The sequence below is a fragment of the Bison bison genome, unplaced genomic scaffold, assembly GCF_000754665.1.
Source record: "Bison bison bison isolate TAMUID 2011002044 unplaced genomic scaffold, Bison_UMD1.0 scf7180017864516, whole genome shotgun sequence".
Lineage (NCBI taxonomy): Eukaryota > Metazoa > Chordata > Mammalia > Artiodactyla > Bovidae > Bison > Bison bison.
The window spans coordinates 4,024,578-4,042,061 of record NW_011495069.1 but is presented as its reverse complement, the minus strand read 5'-3'; the positions used below and the strand labels follow the sequence as shown (position 1 = coordinate 4,042,061).

General features: G+C 53.0%; 1 protein-coding gene across 3 annotated transcripts in view; it reads left to right on the top strand.

The window, feature by feature from the left end:
• The window catches only part of ECE1 (endothelin converting enzyme 1), a 117,252-nt gene extending 99,768 nt beyond the window's left edge, over positions 1-17,484 (top strand). For 2 of the 3 annotated variants that reach the window (XM_010829982.1, XM_010829981.1), the window contains exons 11-19: positions 3,435-3,545; positions 5,056-5,154; positions 5,755-5,832; positions 7,318-7,421; positions 11,818-11,928; positions 12,694-12,761; positions 13,456-13,646; positions 16,408-16,503; positions 17,181-17,478. In XM_010829982.1, the coding sequence (XP_010828284.1) occupies positions 3,435-3,545; positions 5,056-5,154; positions 5,755-5,832; positions 7,318-7,421; positions 11,818-11,928; positions 12,694-12,761; positions 13,456-13,646; positions 16,408-16,503; positions 17,181-17,357 (1,035 nt within the window). In that variant the 3' untranslated portion in view covers positions 17,358-17,478. Of the gene's footprint in view, positions 1-3,434; positions 3,546-5,055; positions 5,155-5,754; positions 5,833-7,317; positions 7,422-11,817; positions 11,929-12,693; positions 12,762-13,455; positions 13,647-16,407; positions 16,504-17,180 lie in introns of all 3 variants that reach the window. The other variant, XM_010829980.1, reaches the window with a different exon arrangement.

The following is a 17,484-nucleotide window of genomic DNA, read 5'->3' as shown; positions in this document are numbered from 1 at the left end:
ATTCCTAACCTAACATAGTTAGGTTAGGAATAAATTCCTAACATAGTTCAGTTCAGTTCAGTTGCCCAGTCGTGTCCGACTCTTTGCGACCCCATGGACTGCAGCGCACCAGGCTTCCCTGTCCATCACCAACTCCCGGAGTTTACTCAAACTCATGTCCATTGAGTCGGTGATGCCATCCAACCATCTCATCCTCTGTTGTCCCCTTCTCCTCCTGCCCTCAATCTTTCCCAGCATCAGGGTCCAAGGGACTCTCAAGAGTCTCCTAACCACACAGCCTTGGGCAAATCACTTCATTAGATCAGGGAGCTTAGTCTTTCTATCTGCAAAATGAAATAACTCATCACTGCCCTGTTTACCAGAGGGCTGACTGGGATTACACAGGGGGATCCCCACAAAGTCTGCTCTAAAGGGTACCACACTCCACAAAGGAGCACAGAGAGAACCTGCTTCGTAAGGTTGTAGGAGCGTTCTAGGGAATAGGGCCCAGAACCAGTTCAATTCAGTCGCTCAGTCGTGTCGGACTCTTTGTGACCCCATGGACTGCAGCAAGCCAGGCCTCCCTGTCCATCACCAACGCCTAGAGCTTGCTCAAACTCATGTCTATCGAGTCAGTGATGCCATCCAACCATCTCATCCTGTCATCCCCTTCTCCTCCTGCCTTCAGTCTTTCCCAGCATCAGGGTGTTTTCCAATGAGTCAGCTCTTTGCATCAGGTGGTCAAAGTATTGGAGTTTCAGCTTCAGCATCAGTCCTTCCAATGAACATTCAGGACTGATTTCCTTTAGGATGGACTGGTTGGATCTGCTTACAGTCCAAGGGACTCTCAAGAGTCTTCTCCAACAGCACAGTTCAGAAGCATCAATTCTTTGGCACTCAGCTTTCTTTATGGTCCAACTCTCACATCCATACATGACCACTGGAAAAGGTCCGTATAGCTTTGACTGGACGGACCTTTGTCAGTAAAGTAATGCACCCAGTAGATGTTTAATAAGCATTAACTACTGGTGCTGATGCTGTTAGGCTTGTTGTGCATCTGCTTCTCCCCCCGGATGTTCTGGGTGCTTCGACTGAGACACTTGAGGGCAGGACCTAGCCCTAGCTGTCAGGGTACAGCTGAACTGCTCAGAGCACACTGGCTATGTGAATTAATGAACACACACATGAATGGATGGGTTTATGCAGAGAATCTCTTGAGAAGACAATGAATAAGAATCGGTCCATGATTCAGCCACCCCAGCCTGGAGCCTTCACGGAACCCAGGAGCTACAGTCCTCTGGTCCTGACCTCCTGCGTGGTCGGCCTCTGTACCCAGGGCAGGGTGGGGGGAGAGTTTAAATGGATTTAACAACCAGGAAGTAAAAGAACTTAGAAAAGGCTGGAGGGCCTTTTTCTTTCTTCCCTCTGGTATTTAAGGATCTTTTAAACTAATGTATAATTTGTTATAGTTTTTGTCTAGTGGCTGAGCCATGTCTGACTCTTCTGCGACCCCATGGACTGTAGCCCACTAGGCCCCTCTGTCCATGGGATTTCCCAGGCAGGAATACTAGAGTGGGTTGCCATTTCCTTCTCCAGGGGATCTTCCCAACCCAGGGATGCAACCCGAGTCTCCTGCTGAGCAGGTGGATTTTTTACCGCTGAGCCATGTGGGAAGCCCAACTACATACCAGTAGATGGGGAAACAGTGGAAACAGGGAGAGACTTTATTTTTGGGGGGCTCCAAAATCACTGCAAATGGTGACTGCAACCGTGAAATTAAAGACACTTGCTGCTTGGAAGAAAGTTATGACCAACCTAGATAGCATATTCAAAAGTAGAGACATGACTTTGCCAACAAAAGTCTGTCTAGTCAAGGCTATGGTTTTTCCAGTAGTCATGTGTGGATGTGAGAGTTGGACCATAAAGAAAGCTGAATGCCTAAGAATTGATGCTTTTGAACTGTGATGTTGGAGAAGACTCTTGAGAGTCCCTTGGGCAGCAAGGAGACCCAACCAGTCCATCCTAAAGGAAATCAGTCCTGAATATTCATTGGAAGGACTGGTGCTGAAGCTGAAACTCCAAACTGTGGCCACCTGATGGGAAGAGCTGACTCATTGGAAAAGACCCTGATGCTGGGAAAGATTGAAGGCAGGAGGAGAAGGGGATGACAGAGGATGAGATGGTTGGATGGCATCACCGACTCAATGGGCATGAGTTTGAGTAAACTCCGGGAGTTGGTGATGGACAGGGAGGCCTGGCGTGCTATGGTCCATGGGGTTGCAAAGAGCTGGACATGACTGAGCGACTGAACTGAACTGAATGGACTAAAAATGTGTACATTAAGTATGCAGTTCAGTGAGTGTTGACAAATGAAATCGCTCCGTTACCACCAGCCCAATCAGGGTGGCGAGCGTGTCCATCACCCATTTGTCCAGAGTGCTCTGTGTAGGAGGCTCCCTTGCGCCCCCATCGGTCCCCCCATCAGCCCTGTCCCCCCAGAGGTGGGTGTAGATGGAACCACACGCCATGTGGGCTTCTTTTGCTCGGCCTAACGGCAGTGAAATTCACCCATGTCGTGTGCATCTGTCGCTCCTTCCCCTTTTGTTGCCGAGTCGCGTGCTGTTGTATGAAAATACCACATTTTGTTCATCCATCTGCCTGTCGACGGGCATCTGGGTTGTTTTCAGTTGATGGCTATTGTGAAGCAGGCTGCCCTGAGCCTGGGTGATTTTCACCACCTGTGCTTCAGAGTTAAGAGGACCAGCTTCCCTGCAGCGTGGGGGTTTGTGTGATCAGGGCCACCGCTTGTGGTCATGTGGACTGTCCACAAAGGCGGTCTGGGCAGAGGAGCAGGCAGGCTGAGGCCAGCCCAGGTGCCTGGCCCCCAGGCCCAGCTCCAGAAGGCTGCAGCCCAGCCTCCAGCACATCTTGTGGGCTGGTGGGCTTGTGAGTGAGACCGAGGTCGGATGAACTTCGGTCATCCCACAGGGTCCCGGTGGTGGCTCTTTCTCCAAGAGGCTTTAAATGGGGCTGCAGCCCTTCTGAGGTTTTCTGTTACTTGGGGGTAGAAAGGGAACTTCCCAAGGTTCTTTGCGACCAGGATCCTTAGCATCCTCCAGGAGAGAGGAGGGGTGTGGGGTGTGCAGTCCGGCATGTCATGGTTCCGGCGGCAGGGCTACTGGAGCAGCGGCTTCCCCTTGTGGACTGTGTCCTCATCTGCCTCCCAGGTCTGTTTTGGTGGCTCTGCAGGATACCTTAGCATCTGTGGAGTGCTCTGCAGGAAGCGATTGATGGCAGGGATTAGGGTGATCCCCGGGCCTTTTGGTCCAGTGCCTAAAATAACTTCCGCTGGGTCAGGAAAGGTCTCCCTCAAGTTCTGGACAGAAGCACAGACCCCGCTCTGCCACCTCCTGGACAGACAGTGTCAACTAACCCCTCTGACTTGTGTTTTCCAGACGTGTCTTCCCCGCTGGAAGTTTTGTGTGAGTGATACAGAGAACACCTTGGGCTTCGCCCTGGGCCCCATGTTCGTCAAAGCGACCTTCGCTGAGGACAGCAAGAACATAGTAAGTGCCCCCCCACACACGGAGGCCGTGACATCACACCCGCCTCCCCCGTGAGCCTGCCAGGCCACGCTCTCATCCGCTCTGGACTGGCTCTACCCCGGGCCAGGGCTCCGGCCCAACTCCAAGGTTCCATTTTCTAAAGCCTTGCGTAATCTGAGTTACCTACAACAGAGAATATGATCATAGTGGCAGGCACTTTGTCTGTAGGATTTCACGTAGCCCTCCCCGCGTCCCAGGGAGGTTAGTCTGGCCGTCTCCACCTCCAAGGGTAGGCAGGGCCCAGAGAGGTCATGTGGACAGAACAGCTTGACGTGAAGTGGTGGCCACAGGACGCCTGTGGCTGAGCGCCTGGAGACAGCTGGGCCCCAGCCTGGATGCCGGCTTTGTCTCTTCCTGGTGGGGGGTCTTGGGACGATACTCTGAGCCCAAGGACATGGAGGTGGGCGCGTCCATCCCTCAGGTGGAGACTGAACGGCATTGTGCACATGACAGCAACCGGAGCAGAATGCGGGCTCAGGGAGGGGCAGCCGCTGTGGCATTACTGTTGGGGTTCAGTCGCTGACTTGTGTCCAACTCTTTGAGACCCCACGGACTGCAGCACCCCAGGCCTCCCTGTCCTTCACCACCTCCCAGAGTTTACTCAAACTCGTGTCCATCGCGTCAGTGATGCCATCCAGCCATCTCATCCTCTGTCACCCCCTTCTCCTCCTGCCCTCAGTCTTTCCCAGCATCAGGGTCTTTTCCAACGAGTTGGCTCTTTGCATGAGGTGGCCAAAGTATTGGAGCCTCAGCTTCAGCATCTGTCCTTCCAATAAATATTCAGGCTTGATTTCCTTTAGTACCATTTTTATTACTAACTTTAACTGCACAGATTTTTTATTTGCAGTCAGAGGTTAGCAAACTGACTCAAACCTCGTACGTGACCTGCCTGTTAGTGGCTGATGCAGATTCTGAGTCACGTTCTGTCCGTCGTCAGTCTGTCTGCTCCTCCTGCTGCCCGACTCCCCCTTCCCCTGCTCCGGAGTCTTTTTCAGCCTCTGGATCTGCTTTTGACATTCATCTCTAGCCTGAACAGTCTTTCTGGAACCACCCCTCAGAACTCGGCTTCTCTAGATGTTAAAGCCCAGTCCATCCAGAAGGAATTCCGTGAGCCACTACCTCTGAGAACAGATACACATCCTAGGATTTCTGAAAAGAATCACAGCGCACGGCACAGGCACCCCTAAGTCCCGCCGTAAGAGTCTTTTCCAGTGTTCCCAGAGCTTGCCCTGAGTGTATTTGACCAGGGAGCTCTGTTTATAGAAATCCGTCTCTTCTCACAGGATGCTAGCGTTTAGAGGAAGGAGGTTGGGGAACCATGGCTGTGGACCCCCTTCCTCAGCCCAGCACCTCGGAGCACAAGGCCTGGAGCCAGGATCTGAGTTTAGTCTCTGGCCCCACAGCATCCTTCTCCATGGGATGCCCGCTGCCCATGGACAAGTTCAGTGCCCACACGTGACTGTCTCCTCAGGCCAGCGAGATCATCCTGGAGATCAAGAAGGCATTTGAAGAGAGCCTGAGCACTCTGAAGTGGATGGATGAAGATACTCGGAAATCGGCCAAGGAAAAGGTGAGGCTGGCCAGGAGCTGGGAGGGGCCCTGCACAGAGGGCCGCGACCTCCGAGAAGGAGGTGGGCGAAGGAGGGACTGGCTCTAGCCGGTGAGCCCAACACGGATGCTGTGGGTAGTCCAGCACGATGGCGGGAGAGCCGTGAACACGTAGCTCGGATTAATGACCGGGTGAAAACAGAATGCTAAGTGTGCAAGGGAGGGACTTCCCTGGTGGCCCAGCGGCTAAGACTCTGCGATCCCAACGCTGGAGGCCCGGGTTCGACCCCTGGTTGGGAAACTGGATGCCACGTGCTGCAACTGAGACCCAGCACAGCCAGATAAATATAATTTAAAAAAACATATGTGCAAGGGAGAGGTACAGAGTGATGTGACGAAGGATTGGATATGGTCCAGCGGAGGCAGGGAGGCCACGGAAAGCTTCCCTGGAGAGGTGACATTGAGGCAGAGATCCCAAGGATAGGGAGAGTTAGACAAGAGAAAGGAACAGGAAGGCCCTGAGCGGGAGGGGCCTGGCTGCTTTCCCTGGGCCCCGACCTTGAGCCCGGCACCCACAGAGCCCTGCTGAGCGCTCACTGTCCTCCGTGTCTCTCCTGCCCAGGCGGACGCGATCTACAACATGATAGGCTACCCCAACTTTATCATGGACCCCAAGGAGCTGGACAAAGTGTTCAATGACGTGAGTGGCTCCCTTGCATTCTTCCCCCTTGCATTCCTGAAATGCCCCTGGGGGGCCTCCACTTGGGAAAGGGCAGAGGCTGCTCTGGGTGGGCTGCTGGAGGCACCATGACTGTCAAGACGTCTTGAGATGAAGTGGTGTGGGGTCTGGGGATGGACTGGGCACCAGGGGGCCAATCTCTCCTCCTTCCTCCCCTGGGGCCAGCCAGTGGCCCCTGCCTCCCAGGACCTACCAGCAGTCCTTGGCCAGCACAGCATAGTCCGCTCCATTCAATGAGTGGGAGATAATGGGGGAGGGGGGCGACCAGATCCTAGAAGGCATAACTGCATCCCTAAAAGCATCAGAGTGGAGCCCCCTATAGCTCCCAGCCCCAGAGAAACCTGGACCTGCCTCCTGTCCCCCGGCTTCTCCCCACCTCCCCGGAGAAACCTGGGCCTCTTGTTCAGACCTTGAAATGCTAACGGGAAGGAGGAAGCCTAAACCCCAGGTGCACGTTTAAGCTGAATTTAGGCAGCGGGGTGGTTGATGCGTCCCTGGTGGTTAGAGCTTTGGGCAAATCACTCCGTTAAATGGATTGTGCTTCTGCCCCGAACGCTTTATACCTTGTAATTGAAATTTGTGAATTCAGGCATTTGTGAAATTATAATAACCTCTCGTTGTGGTTATATTTAAAACCTAAGAATATGAAAATTACAGCTGAGAATATGGGACTCATCCGCAGCCTTTTTCCTTGAGAATAATTTTAGATGCTCCAGGGTATCATGATACAAGATGAGGGGCTCCTGGAGACAGCCCAGGTAGACCCCATCTGGATTAGAGTCCGGACCCCAAGGGCCTGGCCTTTCACTGGAGCCCTGATGTAAAGAGCAGGTCTGAGAGAGAACCTCACACCTGTGGCAAGAGCCAAAAGGCCAGGCTGAGTGGGGAGGAAGGTGTGCAGTCATGCCTGCGCCCTGGTAGTTCACAGATCCCAGCTGCATTTATGAGATCTGTGCTGGCCAGTGTGGCAGCTACTGGCCACAGGTCCCTACTTTAGAGAATTAAAATCAATTAATTCATTAAATTAAAAGGTTGCACTCGCCACATTTCAAATGACCTAGAGCCACATGTGGCTGATGTCGACAGTACCTGACAACGCGTGCATAGAACCTGGCCATCATTGCAGAAAGTTCTGGACCCCGCTGGACGTATCGCCCACCCAAGGCCCTGGCACGATGGCACGGGCTTCCTGTTGCCCCGAGACCCTGCTGGGCCGCCCTAGGTGAAGCTCTTAGTGTGCCCCTGAAGGGAGAGGGCGCCAGCCCCAGCAGAATGCGGGCCAAGAAAAGTGCCCCAGCCTGCAGCCCCTCGCCCCTTGCTTTTGTCTGCCCTGCGGACCAGTGCCCAGGCCACGCGGGGTTTCAGCTTCCTCAGTTTTAGAAGACAGGGTTTGCGTTCAAGGACCTGAGCGTGCTCTGACCCTGTCACTTGTTCCCTCCTGCCCAGTACACCGCTGTGCCAGACCTCTACTTCGAGAACGCCATGCGGTTTTTCAACTTCTCCTGGAGGGTCACTGCTGACCAGCTCCGGAAAGCGCCCAACAGAGATCAGTAAGTCCCTGGGCCTCACTGGGAGGACGCTGGCTCCTGCAGGCGGGTGTGGGGGCCCAGCGCTCCTTCAGCCTGAATCGTGTGCGGGGATGTAACTGTCCTGACGGCCCTCTGAGCCGTGGGGACTGGTGTTATCCCACTCAGATGCCGGGAGCCGGGATCAGCCTGAGCCCGCGTGTCCTCAGTGTCCAGCCTGTTGGCAGAGGGGGTCCACCTGACATCACTGCCCAGCTCTGCCGCTGCAGCCTTCAAGGCTTTGCTTCATTGTCTGCAGATAAGATGTGTGTGTGTGTGTGTGTGTGTGTGTGTGCGCGCGCTCGCGCGCACACGCACGTGTATTCAGTTGTCTGACTCTTTGCAACCCCATGGACCGTAGCCCACCCGGCTTCTCTGCCCATGGGATTTCCCAGGCAGGAAGACTGGGGTGGGTTGTCAGTTGCTACTCCAGGGGATCTTCTGGACCCTGGAATCAACCCCACTTCTCCTGCGTCTCCTGCGTTGCAGGCTGATTCTTCACTTGTTGAGCCATCAGGGAAGCCAAAGGGCGAAAGCCACTTCTTTCTCTTTGCCGCTGGCTCCCCCTTGTGGACAACAGGGGTTTGAACAGCTCTGTTTCCTCTTTTTTTTCTGTCTTCAACCACGGTACACCCTAAACGTACAAGAAAGTGGTCTTTTATCTCCAGAATACGGTGCAAGCACTACCCCAGTGTTGTGAATTTACTAGAAGTCTTTTAGCTTAAACTTTTCCATTTAAATTAAGTCTCCTACTCATTAATGTATCCACATGTAATGCATATCTGTGGGACTCATCTGGAGGAGACATAGTGACTAGCTAGGCTCTCGGAGAAAATACCCTTTCTGTCTCACTCCACTCCCCACTGGTCCTTCATATCAGAATGATCATTGGGAGGCCAAATTTTTCATTAATATCTACCATCTGAGCCTCTTCTATGCTCAAAAAAAAATCATTGAACCCCCAAAAACTTGTTTACGGGGATTGTACTGACTTTTCTGAAAATTTTGTGAAAAAGAACTGTTCTTCTAAAGTTTACTAAAAAGAGAGGTATAGTTTTACTTTTTACAAGTTTCTTTAATGTCTGGCTTAATGGAAGACAGCAGGGTTCTCACATCTGCTCCTGCCTTCAGTCTGTTGCAATGTATCGTTTTGAAATATGTAAAGATACTCTGGCCTTACACAGACATGTAGTTAGAAAAGGAAAGAATATTTTAGCAGTCCTTTTGATACATGTGTACATGCCTCGTTGATACTACTCCAAAACGTGGCAGGCAGTAATTTTTTAAAATTAATTTTTATTGGGGTATAGTTGCTTTACAATATTGTGCTAGTTTCTACCGTAAGGAAAATGAATCAGCCACACGCATACGTATGTCCCTGCTTTTTCAGATTTCCCATTGAGGTTGCCACAGAGCACTGAGCAGAATTCCCTGAGCTATACAGTAGGTTCTTATTAGTTATCTATCTGATTCATAGTATCAGTGAGGCGATGGCACCCCACTCCAGTACTCTTGCCTGGAGAATCCCAGGGACGGAGGAGCCTGGTGGGCTGCAGTCCACAGGGTCGTGAACAGTCAGACACGACTGAGCGACTTCACTTTGACTTTTCACTTTCATGCTTTGGAGAAGGCAATGGCACCCCACTCCAGTTCTCTTGCCTGGAAAATCCCATAGATGGAGGAGCCTGGTAGGCTGCAGTCCATGGGGTCTCAAAGAGTCAGACACGACTGAGCGACTTCACTTTGACTTTTCACTTTCATGCTTTGGAGAAGGCAATGGCACCCCACTCCAGTTCTCTTGCCTGGAAAATCCCATAGATGGAGGAGCCTGGTAGGCTGCAGTCCATGGGGTCTCAAAGAGTCAGACACGACTGAGCGACTTCACTTTGACTTTTCACTTTCATTCACTGGAGAAGGAAATGGCAACCCACTCCAGTGTTCTTGCCTGGAGGATCCCAGGGACGGGGGAGCCTGGTGGGCTGCCGTCTATGGGGTCGCACAGAGTCGGACACGACTGAAGCGACTTAGCAGCAGCAGCAGCAGCGTGGTATCAGTAGTGTATATATGTTAATTCCCCTCTCAATCCCCCCACCCTCCTTTCCCCCCTTGGTGTCCATAGGTTGTTTTTTACTCTGTGTCTCTGTTTCTATTTTGAAAATAAGGTTGTCTGGTTAATTGCACCGCAGAGTCTGAAACCAGTTCGTAAACTTTTCACTTTGTTGCACTACTGTTCCATCAGTGTGCCTTGCGCTTTGAATGGATCCTTCCTTTGCCCACGGGTGACTTTGCAACACCATGCAGTGGCCATTTGGAAAACAGTGCTTCACTGAGTCTCATGTATCTTCCTAACAGTGCCATCTTCATTATACATTATATATCCGAAAAAAGTCTACATCGGGTAATGTTGCTGTTGACCTCAAGAGAAAAAAGTCTTTAAGTATTGGACAGCTATCAAGTTTGCCATGGCCGACACCAGTTTTTCAAGTTTTTGCTTGAAATTTCAGTTGTTTTGAAACCTTGAGTTTTTCTCATTGGCAACAAACCGCGTCAGTTGTTTTGCTTGAGGTGATGCGCTCACTGTTTTTCAAGAAAACGCCTGTCAAACACCCATCATCCTCTCAAGTACAAATGGCATTCCGTGAAAAAAACAGAAATGCTGGGACTTCTTGGTGGTCCACTGGTTAAGACTCCATGTTTCCAATGCAGGGACGTGGGTTCAATCCCTGGTCAGGGAACTAAGGTTCCACACGCCACAGTGTGACCAAAAGTTTAAAAAAAGAAATAAAAACAGAAATGCTTACAAGTGCTTCCCATCTGGTCACAGACTGTTAAGAGACTTGCACTCAAGGGTCTAGATTTAATGAAGGTAATTATTATGCTGCATCATCAAGGATGTTCTTAAGTGAACAGATTTTATTTTTTTTTTATTGGTGAAGAACATGGTGACCCACTGAACTGGTACCACTGCCTTGACTCAGCGGAGGCTCCGGCAGTTTTACCCAGCGTTGCCTTTCCCCCATCCGTATAATGTCAACACGGTGGGAAAGGTAAATAGCATCTTACTATTTTAATGAAAATAGTTTCGGCCTCACAGAGCCCCTGAAAGGGAGTTGGGGGCTTCCCATCTCAGCAGCAGCAGCAGCAACATCTCACCAGGTATCCGTGCAGCACACTTTGAAAACTGCTGACACGCTCATTTTTGAGCCTAGAGAGTCATGACTTTTTAGTGTAGAATGGTCCATTTTGTTCCTTGTGTTTTTTTTTTTTGAGATGTTCAACATTTTTAATAGTGAAATGAAATGAAATATAAAATGAGATTTCATTGTACACTTGCTAACACGGCTAAAGTTGATAGTTTCTAGTGCGCAAGAAGATGCTGGGCACCTGGAAATATCCTAAAGCTGATAGTTTCTAGTGCGGAAGAAGATGCTGGGCACCTGGAAATATCCTAAAGCTGATAGTTTCTAGTGCGGAAGAAGATGCTGGGCACCTGGAAATATCCTAAAGCTGATAGTTTCTAGTGCGGAAGAAGATGCTGGGCACCTGGAAATATCCTAAAGCTGATAGTTTCTAGTGCGGAAGAAGATGCTGGGCACCTGGAAATATCCTAAAGCTGATAGTTTCTAGTGCGGAAGAAGATGCTGGGCACCTGGAAATATCCTAAAGCTGATAGTTTCTAGTGCGGAAGAAGATGCTGGGCACCTGGAAATATCCTAAAGCTGATAGTTTCTAGTGCGGAAGAAGATGCTGGGCACCTGGAAATATCCTAAAGCTGATAGTTTCTAGTGCGGAAGAAGATGCTGGGCACCTGGAAATATCCTAAAGTTGATAGTTTCTAGTGCGGAAGAAGATGCTGGGCACCTGGAAATACCCAGCCTGGCAGGTGGAGGTGTAAAATGGCACAACCATGGTGGAGAACGGGGAGCTGTTTTCTCGTTTTTGGTTTTTAATTTTTATTGCAGTGCAGCTGATTTACAAGGTTGCATTAGTTTCAGGGGTACAACGAGATGAACCAGTTAGTTCTCCACGTACATAATCCACTCTTTTTAGATTCTTTCCCCGTATAGGCCTTACAGAGCCTTGAGAAGTCTCACCCCCCGTGCTGTACAGTAGGTCCTTACTAGTTAACGCATTTCGCTCTTTGCCGGGGTCTCACCGTTCCACTGTGCGATGTGACATCGAATTCAACCAATTCCTTCCTAACAGACATTTGGGTGTTTCTAGTTTCCTCTCTCAAAAGCAGTGCTACCTCATGCTTGCATGCCTTGGGCCGGGGTCCAGCGGAATCCACACTTTCAGGGCTCCCGACACGCCCCAGATGGGCTGTCCCCGCCTACCGCCCTCCATGAGGTCGGATCTTCCACGTGTGTCTCGCTTGCAGGTGGAGCATGACCCCGCCCATGGTGAACGCCTACTACTCGCCCACCAAGAACGAGATCGTGTTTCCGGCCGGAATCCTGCAGGCGCCATTCTACACCCGCTCTTCACCCAAGTAGGACGCTCCTGAGGGTCCATCCCATCTCCTCCCTGCCCCCCCGCAACCCCTCAGCAGACCCCCCCGGGCCAGCCTGACAGCTGGGTCAGCCCGCCTCCAAACCTGTCTCACCGAGGGCTCCTTGTTCCACTGGCCAGGAGACGTTGCCATGGAAACAACACTCTCACTCCCTGTGCTTCCCTCCGGGGTCTCCTAGACCTCAGAGTCCCTACACAGTGAGAACTCAGGGCTCATCATGGAGGCAGTTCAGTTCAGTCGCTCAGTAGTGTCCGACTCTTGGCAGCATGCCAGGCCTCCCCTGTCCATCACCAATTCCGGAAGCCTGTTCAAACTCATGTCCATCAAGTCAGTGATACCATCATGGAGGCAGGAGCCCCAAACAGGGGAGTGCCCCTCTAGTGATATTCTAGAACAGTCTCAGCTGGGAAGTTGGGAAGGGTGAGAAGTCTCAGAAGTGAATTCCCCACAGGCCTGGATCTGAACAGGCTTGCTCTCTGCTGGCTGAGTGGCCCTTGGGCAAAGTAGCTGAACCATCCCACACCTCTATTTGCTCCCTTACAGTCAGTTACTGAGGCCTAGCTCTTCGCACTGACCCAAGAGGGCAGTGCCTGGCACGGTGCTTGGAGTGCAGCTGGCTCTCCAGGTTGTGACTGGCTCTGGGCCCGGCTGGAGCCCTGCAGGACTCTGCTGTGTCTCCAGACTGAGGAAGTGGTGGGCCCGTCCCACACGGCATCACTCTCACCCCCGTGTCTCCCCTTCCAGTGCCTTAAACTTCGGCGGCATCGGCGTCGTCGTGGGCCACGAGCTGACTCATGCTTTTGATGATCAAGGTACGGGTTCCTCGGGGTCCTCTTCAGATGAATCCCACCTTCCTGGCACCGCTGCTGCTGCTTTTGCTCCTGTGCATCTTAGCCTTGGAGACAGGAGGAGATGGAAAGTTAAAATCCTGGCCCAGACACCTGCCAATTTGTGTGCCCTCTCACAAGCCCCATCATTTCCTCAGGCCTCTATTTTCTTATCTATAAAATGGGTGTGCTGATCATGTGGTGATTATGAGGACTGGGCAGGCTCACAGTGGGACACCCCGCTCCCCGAAGGTGTGAGGTGCTGGGGGGTAGTACAGTGCTCCCCCTGTAGTCAGTGGGGAGCGAACATTTCTCCACTACCCCAGAGACTTCTCTGGTCCAACGACAAGTAGAAGAGTTAGTGCCTCACCAGCTAACGTCCAGAATCCCCCTCATTGCCTCCTGCCTTGGGGACCCTGAGACAAAATGAGGAGGCAGGACCTTCCTGTGACCTTTGTGCTGCCCGCTGCCTTCCCCCCGCCACTGGGCGCAGGGTCAGGGGCCCTTCACCAGCCTCGACGGTGAATACAGCTCCACCGGAACTTTGAACGTGCGGGTCCTTAGGCGGGTCACGTTCCTCCCTCCCCCACCCACCCCAGATGGCTGATGCATCCGGGCCCTTCAGTGCCCAGCTGTGTCTCTCCCCCGCCCAGCCTGACGCTGCCCTCTGACCCCGCAGGCCGAGAGTACGACAAGGATGGGAACCTCCGGCCCTGGTGGAAGAACTCGTCCGTGGAGGCTTTCAAGCAGCAGACTGAGTGCATGGTGGGGCAGTACGGCAACTATAGCGTGAACGGGGAGCCGGTGAACGGCCGGCACACCCTCGGCGAAAATATCGCCGACAACGGGGGCCTCAAGGCGGCCTATCGGGTAGGAGGCCCCTCCCTGCACACCCCAGACCCAGCTCTGGGTCTGTCCAGATGCTTCTCGGTTAAGAGTGGTGGGCATGCACAACGGCGTCTTTGGGCCTCAGTGGCCGCATCTGTGGAATGGGTGGCAGTGCGGACCGAGTGAAAGGGTGTCTGTGAAGCGCCCGGCTTGGACCTGGCACACACAGGCTGTGTACCCCAAGTCCACCCCCCACTGAGGGTCACCAGAACGGGCTTGGGCTGGACCCACCTGAAGCCCTGCCTGTCCCTCCCTTTGCAGGGGAAGCCGCCCCTGACCCAGGCAGTGGTGGGCCAGGGCGGGGAGGGAGGGGGACACTGCTCACGGAGCCAGTTCTGGCTCCAGTCCTGGTTCTGGAGTGAGTCACTCAGCCTCCCTGAGCCTCTGTGCATGTGGCTGTGTTCGTCCCTGCATTGCTGGGTGTGAGAGAGATGGCACGTGACGGCTTGGGCTCCGGGTCTAGTCCGGGGTGGCCCTCGGCGATGTTGGCTGAGTTGGAAGAGAGAGATGCCAGAGGCTAAGGCAGAGCCTCCTCCTCCTCCCTGTGGCAGCGAGAGCAGGAAGCCCGAGAGATGCTGTGTGCTGAGGCCTGTGGGCCGGGGCCGCTGGGAACTCTACGATTAGGTATTTCACGCCAACTGTGCAGGAGATGGAGAAGGCGATGGCACCCCACTCCAGTACTCTTGCCTGGAAAATCCCATGGACGGAGGAGCCTGGTAGGCTGCAGTCCATGGGGTCACGAAGAGTTGGACATGACTGAGCGACTTCACTTTCACTTTTCACTTTCATTCACTGGAGAAGGAAATGGCAACCCACTCCAGTGTTCTTGCCTGGAGAACCCCAGGGACAGGGGAGCCTAGTGGGCTGCCATCTGTGGGGTCGCACAGAGTCGGACACGACTGAAGTGACTTGGCAGCAGCAGCAGCAGCAGTGCAGGAGACAGAACCAACCAGAAACAACCCAGAAACATCCGGTGACTTGCCCGACGTCTGTTAGTCGGGGAAAGTGTGTTGCAAACTTTTGACCCGCTGTTTTGGTGCTGGTGGTTCTGGGACGAAACAGCGATGGGTCCTGCTCTCATGAAGCCCCCAACTGTAGCGTGTCAGGGATGGGGAGGAAGGCAGTTCACACCTCCATGGATAAATGTGATGATGTCAGGTGCTGATAAGATGAAGAAGACAAGACAGGCCAAAGGAATAAAGAGAAATAGGGGAGAGGGTGGTTAGGGGAGGCCTTCTAGAGGGGATGACCTTTGAACGGAGTCTAGTAGGGTGAGAAAGAGGCAGGGAAAGAAGAGTAAATGCCGAGGCCGCGAGGTGGACCCAAGCCTCGCACAGCCCAGGACAGGAAGAAGGACGTGGCAGGGATGGAGGGTATGGCCCGGTGCAGGAGGGGCGGCCGGAGGAGTGGCTGTCCCGGCTACGGCCTCTGTTGACTAAGCAAGGACCTTGGGGTTTATTCTGGCTGCAGTGGGAGCCACTGCGGGGGTTTGCACAGGGGAAGGATCTGCGTCACCCTCTACAACCAGGTCAGCAGACCTACAGCCTGGGGACCACATCCAGCCCTTAGCTGGCTAAATCAATAAAAATAAATCAAAGTTGTGGAAGAGAGGGGACAGCTACACCCACTCATCTCCATGGTGCCTGTGATTGCTTTCATCTATCAGGGTGTTCCTTGAGCCGTTGCAGCAGAGAAACTGTTTGGCTTCCAAAGCTGAAAAGACTTACTCTCTGACCCTTTACAGAAAATGTCGCCAGCCCCTGCTTTATGAGGATGACCTGAGTTGCTCTGTTGGGATGGGGTTGGAATTGGACCAGTTTGAGGTCAAGGAGACTAGTTAGAAAGCTGCTGTGAGGTTGTCCAGGCAAGAGATGGGCTAGAGCAACGTGAAGGGTGAGATGTGGTTAGAGTAGGGCTGTTTGGTTGATTGAAAGATGAATCAAAGGAGGGTCCTGGGGTTTGGGCCTGAGTAACTAGGTGGTTCAGTTCAGTTCAGTTGCTCAGTCGTGTCCGACTCTTTGTGACCCCATGGCATTGCAGCGTGCCAGGCCTCCCTGTCCATCACCAACTCCTGGAGTTTACTCAAACTCATGTCCATCAGGTCGGTGATGCCATCCAACCATCTCATCCTCTGTCATCCCTTTCTCCTCCCGCCTTCAGTCTTTCCCAGCTTCAGGGTCTTTTCCAGTGAGTCAGTTCTTCATATCAGGTGGCCAAAGTATTGGAGTTTCAGCTTCAGCATCAGTCCTTCCAATGAATATTCAGGACTGATTTCCTTTAGGATGGACTAGTTGGATCTCCTTGCAGTCCAAGGGACTCTCAAGAGTCTTCTCCAACATCACACTTCAAAAGCATCAGTTCTTTGGTGCTCAGCTTTTGTGGTTGGCATCATTTACTGTGATGGGAAAGCAGTGTGTGTGTGTGTGTGTGTGTAAAATGCATCTTGGATGTCCAGCTGGAGCAGTTGAATGTTCCCAGGAAAGGCTGGAGCTGGCAGGGTGCATCTGTATTTAGATGGAGGTGGTATTTAAAGCCGTGGGGTTGAATGAGCTCCCTTTGGGATGAGTGCAGGTAGAGGGCAGCTCCTCTAAGCTGAGTTAGGCTCAGAGCTGAGGCCCAAGACCCCCAGAAGCCAGGCCCTGTCCCAACAGGATGTATCTTCGAAGGTCGCCCCCACTAGCCCCTCACTGCCACCCCGATTGTTCCTGTGTCACGGGGACCCTGAGCTCTGTTCTCCCCACAGGCCTACCAGAACTGGGTCAAGAAGAATGGGGCTGAGCAGACACTGCCCACCCTGGGTCTCACCAACAACCAGCTCTTCTTCCTGAGTTTTGCACAGGTGAGTTCTTTAGAGAAAAACTAATACCCAGGCACAGTCTGCCATCTTGAGTTCTAGGAGCGCTGAAAACCAAAAGGCAAATTTCCTCAAATAGAGAAGCCCTAGCTCGTGGGTCCGTCCACAGGGCATTTACCCTTTAAGAGGGCGAGCTTCATCTTTGGAGAAATTCAAGGAAGGGTCGAGAACCCTGTTAGAGGAATTCCTGCATCAAGTAGAGGAGAGGACAGGTTTGCTTGGATGGCTAAGGGCCCTCCCAGTTCTGCGGTTCTAGAAATGTCTTAAACTCAAGGCGTCCCAGGTCGTCCCTAGAGTTGGCAATCAGCGTGTAGATTTCTGTTGGTGCCCAGAGCCACAAGGTCACGAGTCAGTTGGTTCTGCCCAGGAAAGGAGTGATCTGGACTCAGTGCAAAGTGTTCAAACTGGTTTAGGGGCAGAATCTTTTGTGCAGGTGAAGCGTATCTCACATGCCCAGGACAGACATTCAGCTGGTCTGGCTGCAGGAGAGGAAGCTGGATGAAGGCCCCCAGCCCTCTGCTTCCTCCTAACCCAGGTGGCAGGCCTGTCATGGGGGTCTCAGAACCAGAGGGGCGCTTATTTCCCTGTTACAGTGATGGGGCCAGTCTGGCGGCCTCAGGGACCGCAGTGACTCTGCCCTCTCCTTTATCACCCCCTCAAAGGTCTGGTGCTCCGTCCGCACCCCCGAGAGTTCGCACGAAGGTCTCATCACTGATCCCCACAGCCCCTCCCGCTTCCGGGTCATCGGCTCCATCTCCAACTCCAAGGAGTTCTCGGAACACTTCCACTGCCCGCCCGGCTCACCCATGAACCCGCATCACAAGTGTGAAGTCTGGTGAAGGGCCAGGCACCCAGAGCCGAGATGGAGGGCAAGGCGGGGGGGGGCCCGAGAACACCCCCCTGGGCCCACAAGACGGCCCCCTCCATCCGGCGGCCAGCCCCCTCCCCCGACGCTGCAGGGTGGTC